Source organism: Haliotis cracherodii, unplaced genomic scaffold (genome assembly GCF_022045235.1).
Source record: "Haliotis cracherodii isolate W230 unplaced genomic scaffold, xgHalCrac1.p SCAF_7, whole genome shotgun sequence".
NCBI classification, from domain to species: Eukaryota; Metazoa; Mollusca; class Gastropoda; order Lepetellida; family Haliotidae; genus Haliotis; species Haliotis cracherodii.
The window spans coordinates 18,110,172-18,129,963 of record NW_027266330.1 but is presented as its reverse complement, the minus strand read 5'-3'; the positions used below and the strand labels follow the sequence as shown (position 1 = coordinate 18,129,963).

The following is a 19,792-nucleotide window of genomic DNA, read 5'->3' as shown; positions in this document are numbered from 1 at the left end:
TGTTTGTTATATGCACCCTTAATTATGGGCAATTAAATTCTGGAAAAATATATCTGTCGTTTAAAAACATTTCAGCATAAACCACGAAATTTACGCTCTTTGAACTCTATAGTTTTTCACCGAAATAATATTCTAATAAGAGCCCCCTATTTCTAATTTTGAGAGCGCCCTGGGCGCTTATGTCGAATACTGTATGCCTATCTCTCAAAGGGCATTAGTGGCCGTGCGTTAACATGTTTGGTCATCACAGTACAGATGCCGATTAGACTCCCAACATTGGCCCCATGTGTGAAGGGAATTCTTGGTTTCCTACACTGTAATATTCCTTGAATATTGGTTGAAGAAACATACAACCCCACTCACTCCCCATCTCTAAGCATTGTGACTGTGTGATTCTGCTTTGAGCATTCACACGGAGGAACAATGGATAGACTTCACACATTCCACCCATTCTGGCATTTAACCTGGGTTTCATCATGACAAGCCAATGCATTATCCACTAGGCCACCCTCCCTCTCTCTTAGTGGAGGGACAGAAGACGTAATTGCAATCAGAAACAAAGTCATGGTCACTTGTATCTTGCAACATGCTGCAAACAACTTGTGTAGATGGGAATTGAGATTATGTTAGGGATATATAGGGTGGTTACATTGGGTGGGCATTCTATGAACAATGCAAGGTTATGATAACAAGTAGAAATCTCTCATGCCAAGAGATTGCAAAAAGCAAGACCAGGCTTAATCTAAGTGATAGAAAAGTAAACATAGTATTTTTCAATCATTAACTGTAATAATAATATGTATCATTTAAAAGGAAAAATAATAACAAACTTGGCTAATGAGCATCTAATCTTACCAGCACATCCAAGAGTTAAGTTACAATGTATGTATAATTGTATCATTTAGTTTCTCAGTTTTTAATTACAAATATGGTTCCATATTGCGAATTCAAACAGTTTTTAGTACCTCACAGTCGGGGTTTGATAAGGTCCTGTTTGATCAAAGTTACTATTCTTAAAAAGGCATATTGCCTAAAGCTTCATTCAAATTGGTAGTTGGAAGTAGTCTTTCTTGAAAATGTGCAACACCAACATCATCATATGTCCCATTTCAATTAATACTTCAAACAAAATTTGCTGAGAAAACCTTTCACCAGAGTTAAAGCTTTGAAACTCTGTGATCATAAAAAAAACAGACAGAAAGAGAGTCTGGAGGCATTCCATTCTAACATTCATCCATGTGAGGTTCACTCAAAGATTGAAGCAAGTTGTCAGTAAAGTAGCAGCAGCAGGACAGAAGCAGTCAGCAGGACAGTAGGATCCACAACCCGGTGGTGCCTTATTGGCTGACATACCTGGTCCTGAGTGTGTGTCTCTGGATTTGGGGTGTCTGTCTGTTTGTCCATTCAGACACTTACCAGATCGCGTACCTCGTGTTGTGCCCACGTTTGTGTTGCGAGGTGTCATTGAGCGTTTCCTGTCCTCAACATCACCTCTCTGTAACAGAGAAAACATTTTTATGATCTCATTCCTACATTGTTAATGTATGTTTGTTCAGATACATTAAATGTTTACAGATCAATCATTTAAAAATTATAATAGATTGTTGAATTATTGCTCTTACTTGAAAACAAAACTGTTTCAATGCTTTGTACACATATCATAAGTGATGAAATGATTCCAAAACTGTCACGTTGTACTTTTAAATTCAAGATGTGGTCATAGGATTCAGTATGGGCTATTTTCTACTTAACATATTTTTAACACTGAATAGTCGATAACAACACTTTTTCATTTCTTTTCTCAAGAAAATGACAATTAATCACGTAAACAATCGTTAACTTTGACATGTTTTTATCAGAGCAGTTGATAGTGGTAAGGCATGCATGGGAGAGTAGTACATTTAGACTTTTTACAATACCAGTTGCTAGGAAACAAAAGACTGAAAGGGGAGACAACTGTAACAACAGAATTCAAATGAACATGGAAAGAAAGAGGTGGTGCTCTTTGAACTAGACAATGAAGTTGGTACATACTTGAAGACCAATAGTGAGTAAACGTGAAGTGGGAAAAGATGAAGATTGAGATGAAATAAGAAACATTTGGGCAGGGTGTCAGTCCGATTTACAAATGGCACAAGACCTCTCTTGTCATCAAGCTGATCCAATGCTTAAATGTCTGAAAAAGATTCTCATAACCACCTTAGATTCAGATACTAGTTTCCAAATTTATGATGACAAAATGTCCCACTAATCAGACATAAGTTACTTTCAATTCCATTCAGAATAAAGTACATACCCATATCAGTCTTAAACTTCTAAGAAAACAACTCCATGACTTCATAGTGAGTGAGTGAGTATGGTTATATTCCAGCAATATCATGCGGGGACACCAGAAATGGGCTTCACACATTGTACCCATGTCGGGAATCGAACCCGGGTCTTCGGCATGACGAGCGAACGCTTTAACCAAAAGGCTACCCGATCCCCCCAGCCCCCATGACTTCATAAAGCAGTCTATGTACTTCCTGCAACAAATGAAACGCCCAGAATGCGACCCTCCTCCCTTTAGTCATTATCCAGTCAAGACAGAATAAGTTGTGCTGATGAATGTAACAATACCAAAGGCTTCTACCCACCACCATCTATCATAAGTGTCAAACCAAAGCGCTGGAGCTGTGGTGACGTGATTGTGTACATGACTTTCAACAGTGGACACAAACCGAAGCAACAAGGACCCCCCTCCCCCCCTTTATTTAACCAGAGATGAACCTGACTTCACAGACCATTATGCAAAATGATAATCCTTCATAACATTGCAGTAATCACTTGCATTCATTCACTAGTTCATCCATTGCAGCATTTAAAACCACCACAAATCTTTGAATATACTTCAAGAGTCTTAACACCCAGTATTTATTCAAGGCAGGCATTCTTTTTTTTTAGACAGCTGTTTGCATCAGGTTTTTTTTCAATTTTGTTTCAATCCCTGTGGCTTGTGCCTAACATCTGACCAGGCCACACTAAGGAATGGACATAGTAATGCAGACATTTATTTCCAGTGTATCGGTTCACCTGGCATTTAGTCAAGGATTTGCAGTAAGAACATGTTTCACGGTCCTTGACATAACCGTGATGGTTGTTACACATTTGGGATCCCAAGGTTGAAATAATATAGGAGAACGCCTCTGTTAACTTCTACCCTGTCTACCCTGTCTACCCTGTCTACCCAACAGCCCCTGCCCTGTGAAGTGAGTGCAGTGAGAGCGTGTACCGAGCGTGCTGCAGAAACCTTGGACACATAGTTATGCACCGCGTCTTTCTGGATGGTCTTCAGCTTGGAGTCCTCCAACTTCTTCTTCAGGTTGTGGGACTCCTGGCTGTGCTGGTTCTTCATGGCTTGGTGCTTCTGCTTGAACTCTTCTTCCTGGAAAACATCACCATCGTACTGCATATTCTATTTACAAACACTCGCATCTTAAAATCAGGTGTTCTCTAAGACAAAAGGAAGGCTAGGCTTGTGCAAATTGGCACAAATAGACTGACAATGAACTCCAGAACCGATTCCACAGTCCCCTCCGAGGCCTAGGAGTTATCTCCCTTTATCAGAGTGCCCAGTGATTGCCATCGCCCTGCAAGTTCATTTTGACAAGCTAAAGTTTCTGTATGAGTAGAAACAACCTTACACTTGATTACAAGCATCATTTGTAGTTTAAATTGCAGTTTCCATCATCGTAGCTTCCTTCAATGAATTATGACAGTTATTTACAGTTGAGTTGAGAGCAGCGCTCCTGATCATAACTACTGGGTCAGAGTTTACATTTGTTTGTTGTCAACGCTCCACTTTTCCAGCGATGTGACGTCAGATTGTAAATAATCGAATCTGAACCAGACAATCCAGTGATTGACATCATGAGCACCAATCCAAGAAATTGGGATACGATGACATACATCAATGAAGTCTGCGAGCCTGACCACCTGTCCAATTCCTACCATGACATTGTTATCAGGGTCATGGTCAGTTGAGAGAAAAGGCAATTAACTTGGCCTGCAACCTCTGAGGACCACTAGTAGTGTAAACGCAACAGAATTCACCAGGCCTAACCTTTTTCTTATCCTACATTGAACTTTTGATCTGGTTCCTTATATGTTCAGATTCACCAGTACCACACAGTATTTAATGATAACTCCCCTAAGTATGTGCCTTGCGATATTGTTGTTCATGGAAAGCATTGATTAATTAAATCCTAGCAAATAAGGTACCAGTCAAATGTTCCAAGTTTTCAAAAATCCTCTTTTCCCCCCTCAAACTGATTCTGAAATTGTTGATGGTTTAATGCTCATGAACACACTGTGATGACCTCGTGGAGTGAGTGAGTGAGTTAGTTGGGTTTAACGCCGCTTTTAACAGTATTCCAGTTATATCACGGCGTGTCAGCTTAATGTAGGAGGAAAGCCTGAAGTGATGCAGGTCTCAGACGTTTACCACTTCGGTGAAACCCATGAGCACGGGTATGGTGCTGACAAACCTAGAAACATAATTGGGGTGAACCGGGATTCGAACCCACAATCATAGGTTTCTGCCGTGCCCAAGGGACGCAACTCTGCACAGCGAATCGCGGAGCCTTAGACGACTGGGCCACCCGTGCCCCCGATGACCTCGTGGAAAGACTGGATGTATTTAATGACAATCTCCTGACAGTATGTGCCTGGCGAAATTCATGGTTCATGGAAAGCATTAAATAACTCCTGTAATGTCTCCACCAGTAATGAGCTTCCCAACTTACAGAGGTGTTGTGATTCCTCTTGGCAGTACCCTGTAACCTGGATCCTGCAGTTGTCCCACCGGCACGAGTAGTTCCACGACCAGGCGTTGGACTGGCCACACCCGTTCTGTCGCTAGCCTTGGCACGCCGTACAACAGGGCTCTGGTGGGGAGTGGACTTGTCGGCCGATTCCCGCACTCTGGCGATGGAAGGGATGCCCGAGACAGGCCCAGTGGAGGGGCTGGAGGGGAGGGAATTCTGGGAGCCTGAGGGGCTGGGGTTAGGAGATGGTATCGGTGTTGACGAGCTTGAGTTGTTGACGTTTTCATCTACACCACTGCAAAGGAATATTGTTGAACTTACATCATATTCATTTACAGAACTCGAACTTATTTGTGATATTACTTTGAAAATCATATCATGACATGAAAAACTTTCCATGATCATTATTATGTAATTGTATTATTATTTTCTTTGCCTCCAACGCACAAGAAACATTGTTGAGTTGCTACAGATAACGTAAAGTCATTTATTTTTGTACAATGAAACATAATTTAATGTGGTCGACAAGTATGAAGAAGGGAGACAATTCTTCATCCTTTTATTATCTCCCTTTACCTGTTTCAGCAAAGATTGGCAAATAGCAACACACAGAACCAACATTTGAATATCTTTGAATACAAAGTCATCCCCCTTCAATACCACCACTCACTTGCGGTTGATGTAGTTGAGGTTGTCCACGTGGGAGTTCTGGTTACCCTGGAGACGTCGGGCAGCGGTGTCTGATGTAGTACGGCGATACTGTGTGTTGTTATGTAGTTTCCTGTCCTCTTTAAAACTGGATGACGAACTTAGAGGCTGTTTCCTGCAACAAAGGAAGTACACGCATGTACAAACTAAAATCTTAGCAATACAAACATTCCAATCATGTTCTCAAAAGAAATGTATGACTCCGTATATGAAAAGAGGTATTTATTTTAATTAAAGAGTAACATGTTCAAAGCCTAGTTCTTTAAATAGAAATGGTACATAAAACTTTGAAGAGTAAGCTACAATGACACCGGATATCAAAGTGTAAGTAAGAATAATGATGAGAAACATTTAACTTTTATACTAAAAACATTGGTAGAGCTAACAGGAAAATCAAACAACCTTTGTTTCTTAAACCGAATGCCTCTAAAAATACCATGTAGGATATAGATAATAGAATCATATTCACTGATATTTATATGAAGTACGAAGGATGATACATGTATAAGGAAGATATATATAAGCATGCAATGTGATGTTTTCTGTGCTGGGTTTTTTTCCAGTAATTTTTAACAAATTTGATGACTCAATACTTCAGAATTTCATTACTTGACAAGTAGAAATTTGAAACTTATCAAAAGGATCTGTCATGATTGTTCTGAATTAAGACGGCATTAGTCATTACTGAGGTACATCATCTGAAGTGAATTGAATTTCAGAAATATAATTTGGTTTGAACATAATTGCTTTAAAGTGGGGAAACATTGTTTCAGGAAGAATTGTTCTCACTAAATCTACAAATGTACAAATATATGATGCAGTAAAATGGCAAAAACATTATTTCAGGAACAATTGTGCAAACTAAATCTACCATTGTACAAATGACCAGGTGTATGTAATTCATAGAAAAGCACCTGTTTGTGCCTAGAGGAGAGACAGAGGTGGAACAGCACGTGTGAAGAATGTGATCACTTATACAGAGGACCAAGTATAATGGATAAAACAAAAACCTCAGATGTCTCTAAAAGGTGTGACGAGGGAAAGGGAAGACAGGTATCCACATCCTATCAGGGTTCATCTTAATTTGAATGTTCATGGGATGATGTACTAACGCATGCAAGATGACCTACAGATTTCATGCAATACACATTCTTGATTTTATGTCTTAATCATGAATACATATATACTATACACTAAATGTCTTGATAATAAGTGATACAAAGTAGCCTTCATTCCTGCAAAAAATGGCAATAATTCCAAAATATCTACAAACAGTGAAATTATCTGAAAACAAAGCAATGGCCCGACTCCATCATGATTTCCTTAGCAATGACTATATGATGCACACAAGCATAATTTATAAAGCAACATTACAGGAACTTGTTTTGAACCTGGTGGAACTTTACATTGCAAATCAGTTTTATGAGTTTTGAACACACTTGCATAAATCAAAAATAATTACAGTTTTCAGCAAGGTAAACCATATTAAAAAAGAGAATTTTTTTAAATAAGAAAATTTAGCATAATTTATTTCATTTTGCACACAAAATTTGTTGCCAGCAGCAGGCTGACCTTGACCCCAACAAGTACAAGTATCTAGACTACTTTCAAAAGCCACTAGATATTCATCCAGTTCTTGCTACATGCTCCTTTACCAAGAGGCTGTCAGGAATAAAACCAACTTAACCCTTTCAGCTGTGGTGTAACATCAGGACCATTTAATGAAAGGGTTAAATGTTTTACTCAAGACAATATTGTTTTCATTATGCTAAATTTCCCATTTTCCAGACTAGGCATGACTTGTAATACCAGTAGTATGAAAACATATATGAAGATATGATCATTTTCAAACATAATGCCTCCTCTCATATTTGTATTAATAATATATTTGTTGATTATAATTGACTGTAGTTGGAACTGTAAACATGGTAAAATCCTTGTCCAAAAAATATGGAAAGATTGTTTTCTATCATAGCTTTATCTCAACTCAATGATAAAAAATATTGTTTCTTTCTAAAGAATTATTTGACCATTTGACTGGTGAGTGAGTTGTGTTTTCCGCTGCTGTATCAATTTTCCATCAATATCACAGTGGTGACACCAGACATGGGTTTCACATATTGTACCCATGAGGGAAACAGAGCGAAACTTTAACAGCTAGGCTACGCACCCATCTGACTGGACCTTCAGGTATTGGTCTTTTCATTTATTATGTTTTATATGAAACACAATATATAGGCCAATCCAACCAAACTGTACAAAGCTAAATAAAATTAATCCGTTACTTTACGTTCCTTTTCTCTTCTGAAAGAATCCTATATATTTGGAATTATTTAACTCACAATGCTTCTATGTCATGAGTAGTGACAATTATGAACAATTTCTGATAATAAAAAAGGAAATACTTATAAAATTACATGCCTATCTTTTTGTTACAGAAGCCAATACATCTTCTCGAAATTCCTAGTCCTGTTCAGAATATTTGTTTGAAAAAGTACCAATGCAGCCATAGACAAAATCAAAACAATATGAAAATACAAAGTGTTAAGTTGACAACAGCATGATTGTTATGACAAAGCACACACAGATACAAACTCAGAAAGCATGCTACACTAGACTGGCCGATGTGATACCACTGACCTATAGCCATAGTCTGAGATGTAGAAGCCATGGTCGTTATAGTCATAGCTACCGTAATCATACGTTCTACCATAGTAGTCTTCATGCAACGTGGCTGGGTAGCCGAAGCTGAAATAAAAAGGTGCATGCAATCTCAGGTTGAACACTGGTAGGCTGCAATGTTGCATTGGCAAGAAAGTCAGAAGAAGAAGGTGTTAGAAAGTGAGTGCTTGAATGCAGCAAGAGGGAAAGGAATCAGGTGCAACAGTAAATTCATCCGGGTTCATTTCCCTAAAGCGATCTTAGCTATAAGACTATCTCAACTCCAGTCCTGTTTGACACATCATGACAGTCACATGACCATTTAAAGGCCATGTTAACAATGGGAGTCTCAAGCAGTTGCGTTGTAAATCATGACTCAGAGCTGTAGACCATGATGCAGTTGGAGTGATACAACTTAAAACTAGCTATAGGATGCATCATCAGCTTAGTGGCTTGGCGCTAAGATCACTCAGTCTAAAAGGGCTCTGCATACATATTCCATGACGCCTATTCTTTTAATCCCTACAATCTGTCTCCAATACATGAAGCTGACATTCCCCAGTATTTCTTATTGGGCAATTATAGACAAAGGCAACACTTTCACTGTCTCTTCTGTGTGTCCACTGACAGAATTACAAACCCTGAGTGGCGGTCTGCTTAACTGAGGTATCAAAGCCTATATTTGCAGGGTTAGACTTAGAATTCAACACAAAAGCTTTACTAACCCCGGCTATTATTACCTTGTATTAGTTGTCACCTAATATTATACTTTAATGTTGAAATCCATTATCATCATATGTAAGAACTTCATAGCTGATAGATGTAGGCATTAGATACTGGTATGTTGTGTTTTTTCTTAAAATTAAGAACAAGTAGAACATATTTTCATGGGTTTTCAGAAGCTTCACAAAATGACAATGGTCATGATGGTTGCATGTCCAGAACTCATATAATTCCTATACAGAATATAAATCTCAGCTCTGTCCCTGTCTCATGTCACCAAACCAGACAATGATCAAACATCCTATATTTTCAGAACTAAGTGCACAGTGCAGATTTCACACTAAAAGCAAGTACTGCAAAAAGCAAGTTATGTTTGCGTTAAGTGCATAGCTTCACAACCATATCTCGCACAAGTAGCTCCAAGACAGATAGCATAATCTCCTTAGCATTTGAGCAACTCACCTATCACAAAATTGCAGCGAGACATCACGATTACTCCAAATCAAGACTATCTATCCATTCAGGAAAAACCTGCACGTATATCCGCTCATGCAATATCTCTGATATACTACGCCGTTAGTTTCTGCACATCTCCATGTGATTGGTCCAACCTTCCGCCCCAGGATAACTTGATGCCACATCACTACATAACAAACACCTGCCCAAATACCTGGTCCAAGAAAACGAGATCCAGTTCCTGGCTAAAAATATAACCCACTTTTACCAATTCCTTCCTGTCATTGTCATAACAAAACTAATCCAAACATCATAACCGCATCACAAAGAACATAGCCCATAAAACAAGCCTGGCATTACTTTAACAGGTGCTTGTTAACTTGAAAGACAGGAGGGCTGTGCTCACCCTCCCCTCCTTATCTTAGATACAGCCTACTGCGTGACTCATGCATCTGAACATAGCTCCTCATCAACAATGATGCTCCTGTAAATAGTCCATGTGACCCATCTTCTCCGTCTCAGGGAGCAGGTTATTTGCATCTTTCTGGGATGGTTTAGATGTTAAATAGTTCTTTGCACAGATTTTGAAACAACTGTCAAAACATAAGCAGATCCAACAGAATTCCGAGTTTCTAACTACATATGCAGTGAATTCTACTGCTTTCTGATTGGTTGACTGCATTGACAATTTGTTAGTTTTAGTACTCAACCATGCATTCAGTTATGAAATGTGACTGATAATTTTTGACTAGATGAATTTGTGATTGAAACACAGCACTTTGGCCTGACGAACAAACGATTAAGCCACTTGACAAAGAGGTCATCATTAAGACACTATTCAACTCATGTAACATTATCAAACATTAATTTTTCAATAAATTACTTATGTTGACAAGCAATTTTCCAAACTTAATTGTGGAACAGTGCAATTTTCAATACCTATACAAGAACCCTTTACCCCTCCATTTAAACAAGCCAGGTAAATAAGTGACGTTTATGTACAGAGTATTGATGTAGACTTTCCCTCTGTGCACTGTGGCGGCACGGAATGTGAGATTCTTAACACATCAGGGTAACATGCACTCCACAGAAGTACTTATACACAGGGACTACTAGTAGACCTCACACCAGCCTCCTGACACTTCCCAGTATTTTGGAAGCTCCTCATCTGATTCACAACAGGACTGCTTTCTGGAGACGACACTTTTGCCAAAGAAATCTGCATATTTGAAAGTCTTCTTGCTCTGTGCTATGAGTCATCTCCTTAACTTTCAGCTGTCTTACAGTTTTTATTCCTAAGTTGATTACATAAGCATGTCACAGCAACCTGGAGGCAGTTAACATGGACAGAAATACTGGTGAATATTGTTGTTGAAACTCCCTCTGTTTACGATGTATGAGTTATTTTTAGGCTGCTTGATTAGCATGGTTGGTGGGGTAGTAAAGTGTGTTGCTGTCAATCTGAGGACCTGGCTACCCTATTTGGTATAATGTATAATGGTGCTTTCCAGGACTGCCGAAGTAAACACAGCGGCTTAGATGAGATGACTGGGCTACCCATGTCCCCACTGCCTAAGGGGGTTCAGGTATTCTGGTAAAAGGATTGACTACCACAATGCGCCAAAAACCTTAATAATAATAAACGTTGTATTCATGTTAACTCCAATCCCTGAATATACATAGTAAAATTCATTATTCTTTTCATAAAAATATGCCTTTTATATAAACATCACTGTCATTTCTAATCAAATCTACAACCTTGATACCATAATATCCTTTTGTATCACAGAGTCTATTCCTTATCAGCATTGATACCGTACCCATGAGGTAAAATAGTTTCGTTTATGCTTGTTGATCCTAGTGAAAGCTTAATATAGCTTGGGTGGTGCCGAGATTGTCAAATTAAATGCACATGACGGAAAGTTATGAGAGGGTTATGGTAAGAACTGCCACACACCATGCTGTGATCGGTGTTTATAGGTTACTATCCATATCTATTCCTTCCTATTCGGCAGCTATTCAAAAGTGCAGTACAATTTAGGACACATTTGGACATAACTAAATTTAATCATATTAAAAGACAAATGTAAGATAGGAAAACACCTCCTCGTCCAATCTGTACCAAAAATAATCCAAGATTGTGTTGGAACCATTATCAGAAGATACTAATCGTATGGATTATCAGTTGCCGATTGTAAATCAAATACTTTCGACGACTATCACAAAAACTCAGTTTGTACTGAGTGAGACTGATTAATATAGTCAGTGACTTTACTGGACGGATATGAAATAATTTTCAGGTTAGGCAACTTTGTCATGTTAGGTGGAGAAGCTTCATGTGTGCTAGACTTACACAAGCAGCCTGCCCAAGTGTGAGACACATGATCACAGGCAGTGTTTGAATTATGGGGGGTAAGAGGGTCCTTGTGGTTTGCTCCTATACTATCTGAACCTAGGAACAACCAGATCTTTTAACTTTTAACAAAAAACCTTGACTTTCATGCCTAATTTCTAACACTGACAGGCCTTGCAAACCTGCAATGTTTCATCATGACCAGAAGATTGTGGCACAGCTAAGGGAGGCAACTCACACAGAGAAAAGGGATGCCTTAGACCACTGACTCACTTCCAGCCCATATAGTAAAATAGACTGCAGCTATTCCCAGCAGTGTCAGTCCTAGTACTGCCTTCAACAGATGTCCTTCTCATTGCTTTCCACCATACCTGACTCACAGAGAGATTTCCACTCTGCCACCTCTGGCTTGAAACTTGGTATGTGGCACTGTAATTCTACCCAATAACCTTTACAGACAAGTCAAGACTGAAAAGTACAATGTACCTGATGCTTTACTTCATCTTCATCGATGGATGCAGAAGATTAACACTGCTTAAGAAGAAACTTGGAATGGCGGGTCTTAGTTCCACAGTTATCAGTTTTTAAGACAAGCATAACACCTTGTTTGTTCTTTTACTTTAGTTCCTGTACATGATATTTGTGTGACTCATAAACATACCTATATTGACAAGATGCCATTAGATACAGATAGAGTAACACTACAACCCCTACAGATGCCATTCACATCTACTTCCACTACCTGACAGAGTTGCACCCCTTAGCTGTGTCTGGATCTACTTACTCTGAGCTCGAAATCCGATTCTCCCCATCTATCATCACTTTAGGCTTTCCTACCACATTAAACTGAGAAAAATAAATTTTGTTCAAAGTGTTGTTTAGTCTCATCTTCTCAGTTGAAATCTAAAGACAAGTGCTTAAACTTTCCATATTAAAAGTAAAACTCCTAGTTCCTTTTGAAAGTCATACATACATCTTAACTATTTATCCAAATTATAAGCCCAATAATCATACACAACAAAAACCTACACAAAAGAAAGACCGCCCCCTGTGTGTGTGGTCCTCACACCTCTGCCCTTCAAGGAGATAAGGTCAGCAGACATAGGCATTGTCTGAGATAAGGTCAGGTACTAGCTTCATATGTTGTGAAGGAATTCTTCACTGGATGTTCACTCGACCCCTTATTACCCCAGGACATGGAAACAGTCTTCCATGCAAGTAATCACACATTGTAGGACAACTCTACACATTAAATGTCTCCCACCATTACAACACTGTCAGCTAAGCCAACAGACACTGTATTGATAACAAAGTTTTTGCAATACACCAGATAACAGAAGATGACCTCATGGCATTGTATCTTGAATTTACACAAACTTTATGTCAGACTTAGGTTAATGAATGAGAGAGTGAGTGAGTGAGCGAGTATGGTTTTACTCCACTGTCAGCAATATTCCACCAAAGGTTCCACATATTGCAACCATGTGGGGAATCAAACCAGTTCCTTCGGCATGACATGCAAACACTTTAACAGCATGGCTACCCCAGCGCCTGCTTAAGATAGAGTAACCTGTCAGTTACTGTCTTAAGTCATTCAGGGTTTGGAGTGTCAAGATCATCGATGATACTGTATGTTTAACTGGTTCCATAAACCTAGAGATAACCTTGCCAATGTTATTTGACAAACTTCAGTTCTTATGGCAAGCATTTAACAGCAGATACATGTTGAATTATATACCGTATATGACCGTAGATGAGCCGATCTCATAGAGGCATTAACTTGACCCTTGAAATATGTATGAACATGATATGCCCTGTACGTAAGTCAGAGCAGGAAGTGAAAGGTACTATGTTTGACTCAAACAACTGCAATGAATCAACAACTTCCAGTACAATAAGAGATCCATCAGCCCCTGCCGTGCTAACACTGTGAATACTTCAAGACATATTCCCTGAAACTGGGTGATGAAGATTTTCTTGATGTACGTCAATTCACTTGTGATACCACTGCCGACAATCCCTTCAGAACGTGATGGAGAAAGAGCAAGACATACAGTACATTGTTTCCCCTATACCCAAGTGAAGCGAAGCACTGCACAATGTCTACAAGAGCAATGCAAGATTTCTACATGTCTATGTGATAGCAGAAGCAGCATGGCATTGTCTGGCATTGCTGAGATCATGTGGACCGCAGATCAAACAGTACTGAAAGTACACAGCATTTAAAACAACCTGTCAACCCTCCACCTCAGCATAGACTCTCCTATCACAACCTGCTCCCCCTCCACCAAAACATAGACTCATCAAGTGCACAAAATGCTTGTCTGATATACACAATCTCTGTGCTGCACTAAATGCAGGTAATTTGGAAATAAAGAGTAACTGATAAAAATGTGGCAAAATAAAAATAATGGAAGGGGTGGAGAAAAAATCTGACCATAACAAAAAAGAATAGTTTCCGACTGAGAAACATTGTCTCATATGAATTACTATGCACCTAGCTTGATTCTGAGCTGATTCTGCATTTCAGACAGACACTACCCACTGATCATCTACCATAGTATACCTGGCAATGTTATCTACTGTATTCCGTCGCGAGGTCACTCTCGCCCTGATGAGAAACATGGCAACTTGAGTGACACGGCCAAGCAACAAAGAGAGACCATCATGCGACTGTCAGCTCAGAGAGGGTTAATGTGTGCTACATACAATTCTGTTAACCCCTTGAGTGTTTAGAAATTTCAAAATGTTTTCATCTTACAACTGTCTGTGTAACTTCCTCTTATGTCAGTTAGGTGTCACAATTCAAATACCGGTACAAAGATTATTCAGGGGAAACAACTCATGTTGCTGGGCACTCGCCTCAATAATCATAAAATGTTCACACTCTACATGGCCAAAAGAAATTATTGGAAACATTGCTTGGGCAAGCAAATAATTCTGGAATGATTTGATAATGACAAATTCACTGCATAAATTAGTTAAAGTCAATTCTGCAAATTAGACATCTTCAAAAACTTAACTTGCTGGGGTTAAAAAATCACTTTCATTTTTATTTCACATCCAACTTTGTTATCCAAAGCTGACCACAGTTCAATGAAAGTTATCAGATCAAATGACAACTGGATAAATATACATGCACCATTTCAAACACTCAAGGGGTAGCAGTAGGTAACTGTCTGAAATAAATTCAGTTACAAGTGCATTTTGTTAGTAGGTTAATTGTTGAATTACTGTCAATAAAAAGAAAGTTCACATAAAATAATGACATATATTAGACATGGTACTGACATCACCTGTTTCAGTTCTGTCTTAATTCATTGTTAAGTGATTAATTGTCAGTGTCCCAACCAGGTCGTGGCAGACGTGTCTTAGTGCAGACATAATGCTCAATATCTGAGGCATGTCACAGAAATAAAGTTGACATACACAAAAATAAGAAGCATATATGATTTCATTGAGTTAATTTGACTTTATATATCTAAATCAATTTACATTTCTTCAACATGATTCAAACTTGCAAACAGTGGATGCTGGCAACTTAGGGGACACAACTCTGCATAGTTGTTTCAGCGCTTAAGGGCAACTGGGCTAACCATGCCCTTTAGGGTTTTGATCAGATTTTTCCACAAAAAGAATTTTCTTACACCTTCAACAAACCAAAAGTTGACCACTTGTATATTTCAATCAGCGATAAATTTACAAGGACTTTAAGCCATTGATTATACATTTAGATATAGGCCTTGTAGTCTGTTGCATAATACCTCACTCAGCAGATTCCAGCTAGATCATGTCTGTGTGTAAACAATCGAGTCTGGACCAGACAATGAAGCATCGATCTACGCAATAGGGAAACGATAAACATGCATTGGGGTCTGACACAAAGGTCACAAACTGAAATACTCGTGTATTTCGGATGGGTGATAACATGCTGACAGACCAATAAAAAGGAAACCAAAAGGATCCAAAACAGCTGATTTGGAATAGGCAGGGGGGCTTTCAAGATCACTTTTAACCCTATTCAGATGGGGTTGTTCTATGGCTAAGAAATTCAAAATACATAGCTTGTATGTATCATGTCTATATGCAGGTCTGTATGTATCATGTATCATATGGAAGGCCAAGTATCATGAACCATCAGAATTTTGGTATCATGAACCCTCAGACACCAAGTGCTCATCTGCCTGGATGAGACACTGACAGATGCAACAAGAATCAAACAACTGACGTCATCAAGACCTTCATTTGTGCATGATGCAGCAGGCAAACATGGTTCTAGCTAAAGCAACAGGTACATTCGGATGTCACATGGTAAAGAAACTATAGATAAACCTGTATAGACCTAACAACTATAGTCTGTTGGCATACCACACACCTAGCTATAGTAAAAGGTACAATCGGATGTCACATGGTAAAGAAACTATAGATAAACCTGTATAGACCTAACAACTATAGTCTGTTGGCGTAACCACACACCTAGCTATAGTAAAAGGTACATTCGGATGTCACATGGTAAAGAAACTATAGATAAACTTGTATAGACCTAACAACTATAGTCTGTTGGCATACCACACACCTAGCTATAGTAAAAGGTACATTCAGATGTCACATGGTAAAGAAACTATAGATAAACCTGAATAGACCTAACAACTATAGCCTGTTGGCGTAACCAGACACCATGACAAGATAGTCAAAAAGTCAGAGTTTAGTTTTACACTATTTTCGGCAATACGCTTGCATGCCGTGGTGGTGAACACTTAGAATGGCCTCCACCCCTTGTGTACAGTCAGAAGGGCTTCACACTGCTTGTGGCTATATTCCAGCCATGTCAGGTAGACACAAGACATGTATTTGTGCCCATGGGGGAATCAAACTCAGATCCTCACCAGCATTGTACACAAGTGGGAACTGAACCCAGACCTTCATGACATGACAATGCTTTGCCCATTAGGCTACCCCAAGGTCCCATCAAAAGGAATCAATACAATACATATATAGAGAGAAATATTTTATATATCGTCGGAAGATCTTATCATGGTGTCCAGAGTGGGGATATTCTTCTGTGCACAGAATAGAATCCAGCAGGAAATCAAAGCCAAAGCATAGCATCTCTATGTCTGGTACATAATTCATGTGTTAACTTTGAATTCCATTTATCCTGAGGCTACTTTTGAATGGAGTGTCATCATGGTCCAGTGGCAGGTTACGGTTTGTCTTTAATTTCTTTACCACATAGCGTTAGTCCACTTGCGCAAAGTGATCACAGTGCTATGACAACTGTAACTCTCATTCCTTGAATCAGAGTGACAAATGTCATAGTGATACGATCGGCTTAGGCAAGTGGGCCCTGCAATCTCGGACTCATAAGAACACTTGTCAGTCTTATCCACCAAATTCTCCCCGAACCAAACAATAAACACTTCCACACAATACATACTTGCTCTCTCCTTTAACTCTTCGAACACCTTCTGGCTTCCGCTGTTCTGCTTGTCGACTTTCCTCCCTCCGATGCTGCTCTTCCCTCAATCGAGCCTCCTCCTTCAACCTCTCTTCTTCCTGTCTGAGAGCTTCTTCCTGGGCACGTGCTTCTTCCACAAGACGTGCTTCTTCTCTCTGTTGTTCTCGTTGTCTTTCTATCACTGCCCTCTGTTCTTCCTGTACTTTGATTGCCGCCCGCCTTCGCTCCTCCTTCTCATCGTTTTTCACCTCCTCTTCCTCCTGTTGACGCCGAATTTGTTCTGCAACTTTTTTCCGCCGTTCATAATCTGCTTTCTGTCTGATCAGTTCCTGAAAGCAGAAAACATCTCTGGTGTAATTTGCGACACAATAATCATTAATCAAGATGTGAATTTATCCATTTCATAACAAATCGTACACAGATATTCCTATGAATACTCACAAATTAGAATAAGAAATTCAAACAGCAACATTTCAGAGTAATCTGTACAAAAAAGTTTAAATGGCAAAAGCCTCCTTACAATTAGTAGTAACATTACACTTTCATTTTGAAGTATATTTAATTGAGAAGATATTTCAAAACACATATTTATTAAAACCTGTGCCATCCAGAACAGTATTTTATATTTAACAATTTGCACTATCAAAGTGTATTTTGATTTGAATGACATATAATGTTATCTTCTCATTGTTACATTAGATTTTTAAAAACAATTGTTTTATCATGCCTTGTCAGTGAAGCTTGAAGCTGATGCCTTGCTGATGTAGTGCCTTAAGCCATAACATGTACATACCACCTGGAGCAAGACCTCAAGTGATTTCAACAGCAATATTGTTTTGTTGAACATTGCAACTTTCAAACAAGGAAGTGGCAGAATATTTAGCCCTGAACCCTGAACCCTGAACCTGATCTGGCTACAGAAAAAGGCCACACATTCTGAAACCTGACAGTTTGTAACATGGATGTGACCATGAGATTGTTTGAATATTGTACTATTGAACAACAAGTTAACCAGAAAATGTCTAGATTTCATTCCAAATTATGAGATCATTTCATTTCATACTACTTGTCAGAAAACTAGTCATATTTTCGACTGCCAAATTGTAATGCGTCACAAAGAGGTGTTTTTGAATTAATCATGTCTGAAGTTGTACCACCAGTGGGAAACACAAAGAACTTGCATAAACATAATGGTAAAATTTGAAATGTTTGGGATTTTTTACAGAGAAATCTTTGCATTCTCTTTAAATCTAGTAACTCTCAATGTAAGATAGATTTAGTTTACTATTATTTTATGGTATTTATTGAAATTGATTAACTTTTACAACACAAATAACCACAGTAATTGTATCATGATCCAAAATACTTCCTTGTTTACAAAAAGGAGATTTCTTGTTTCCTACGACAATCTAGCAAAAACATTCATCCATCCTTTATGTGGCCAATGTTCACTTAGCACCACTAGTGTTTTAAGAATGTCTTAAAATTCAGTACAATATTTCTTCTGACATTTTTTTCACAACAACTAATCATGTTGGTCAACTTCAGTCAAATAAGAAAAACCACAGAAGCTGAAAACACTTGGTTGGAACTTTTGGTTTCAAAACATAATAATTATTATTTTGAAAAATTTATACTAAAACCATAACATGAAGCATGAGAGGCATGTGCATATTAATGAAAGAATGACAAACTTAATCATGATTCCAGTTTATCAAAAGCATGTTATTTCAGATCTTCATATCCAAAGAAACTATCCACCTTTTCAAGAAACAAGAAATGTGCTTTACTTAGCATTGTTTGTTCATTATGTTGATTAAGTGCAATTGAAAAAAAGCATTGTTAATGTACATGATAAATGTATAGTGCACAGTGACAACTAATATTCAAAGTCTACTACAATATCGCTGCAAACATTCAAAGCAACTCAAGAGGCTACCTACTAGAAGCAAGAAATTAAAAAGCAGAAAAAAAAAATCCCAAAATTCTTGATTGCTGTCAAACATCACATGAACACGATTCAAGGACAACTTTATTATTAGTCAGTGTTACAAAACAAAATTTGTTGGTAATATGCGAATAAGTTTTCCTGATTTGTTGTCTGTTTAGTAGTATCAATAAACAGCATTACAATAGTCATCTGTAAACATATATCAGTTAATGCAATGTTGAGTTTAGTTTGGTGAGTTAATGTTCATGGGCTTTGGTATTAGTGGCACATCTAGTTAGCTACAACAGTAAATCAGGAGAATCACATCCTCAACACCAGGTGTCATGCAATCAAATCGAACTCAATATCCAGGTTCCCATGCTGACAATACCACCTGACAAGTACCTAATACCATCTGACAAGTAACCAATACCATCAGACAAGTACCCAATACCACCTGGCAAGTACTCTATACCATTAGACATGTACAGTAGTATACCATCTGACAAGTACCCCTAACATCTGGCAAGTACCCAATACCATCAGACAAGTACACCTACCATCTGGCAAGTAACCAATACCATCTGACAAGTACTCCTACCATCTGACAAGTACCCAATACCATCTGACAAGTACCCAAAACCATCTGACAAGTACACCTACCATCTGACAAGTACTCCTACCATCTGAAAAATATC

General features: G+C 38.5%; 1 protein-coding gene across 8 annotated transcripts in view; it reads right to left on the bottom strand.

Annotated features, from left to right (window-relative positions):
• LOC139447100 (DISP complex protein LRCH3-like) overlaps positions 1-19,792 on the bottom strand; it is a 116,774-nt gene that overhangs the window by 23,097 nt on the left and 73,885 nt on the right. For 3 of the 8 annotated variants that reach the window (XM_071228260.1, XM_071228261.1, XM_071228268.1), the window contains 7 exons: positions 17,144-17,493; positions 14,273-14,317; positions 8,154-8,261; positions 5,476-5,628; positions 4,785-5,100; positions 3,272-3,424; positions 1,354-1,495 (listed from right to left, as the gene is read on the bottom strand). In XM_071228260.1, coding sequence (XP_071084361.1) covers positions 1,354-1,495; positions 3,272-3,424; positions 4,785-5,100; positions 5,476-5,628; positions 8,154-8,261; positions 14,273-14,317; positions 17,144-17,493 — 1,267 coding nt within the window. The remainder of the gene's footprint in view (positions 1-1,353; positions 1,496-3,271; positions 3,425-4,784; positions 5,101-5,475; positions 5,629-8,153; positions 8,262-14,272; positions 14,318-17,143; positions 17,494-19,792) is intronic. The other 5 variants (XM_071228264.1, XM_071228262.1, XM_071228265.1 and 2 more) reach the window with 5 other exon arrangements.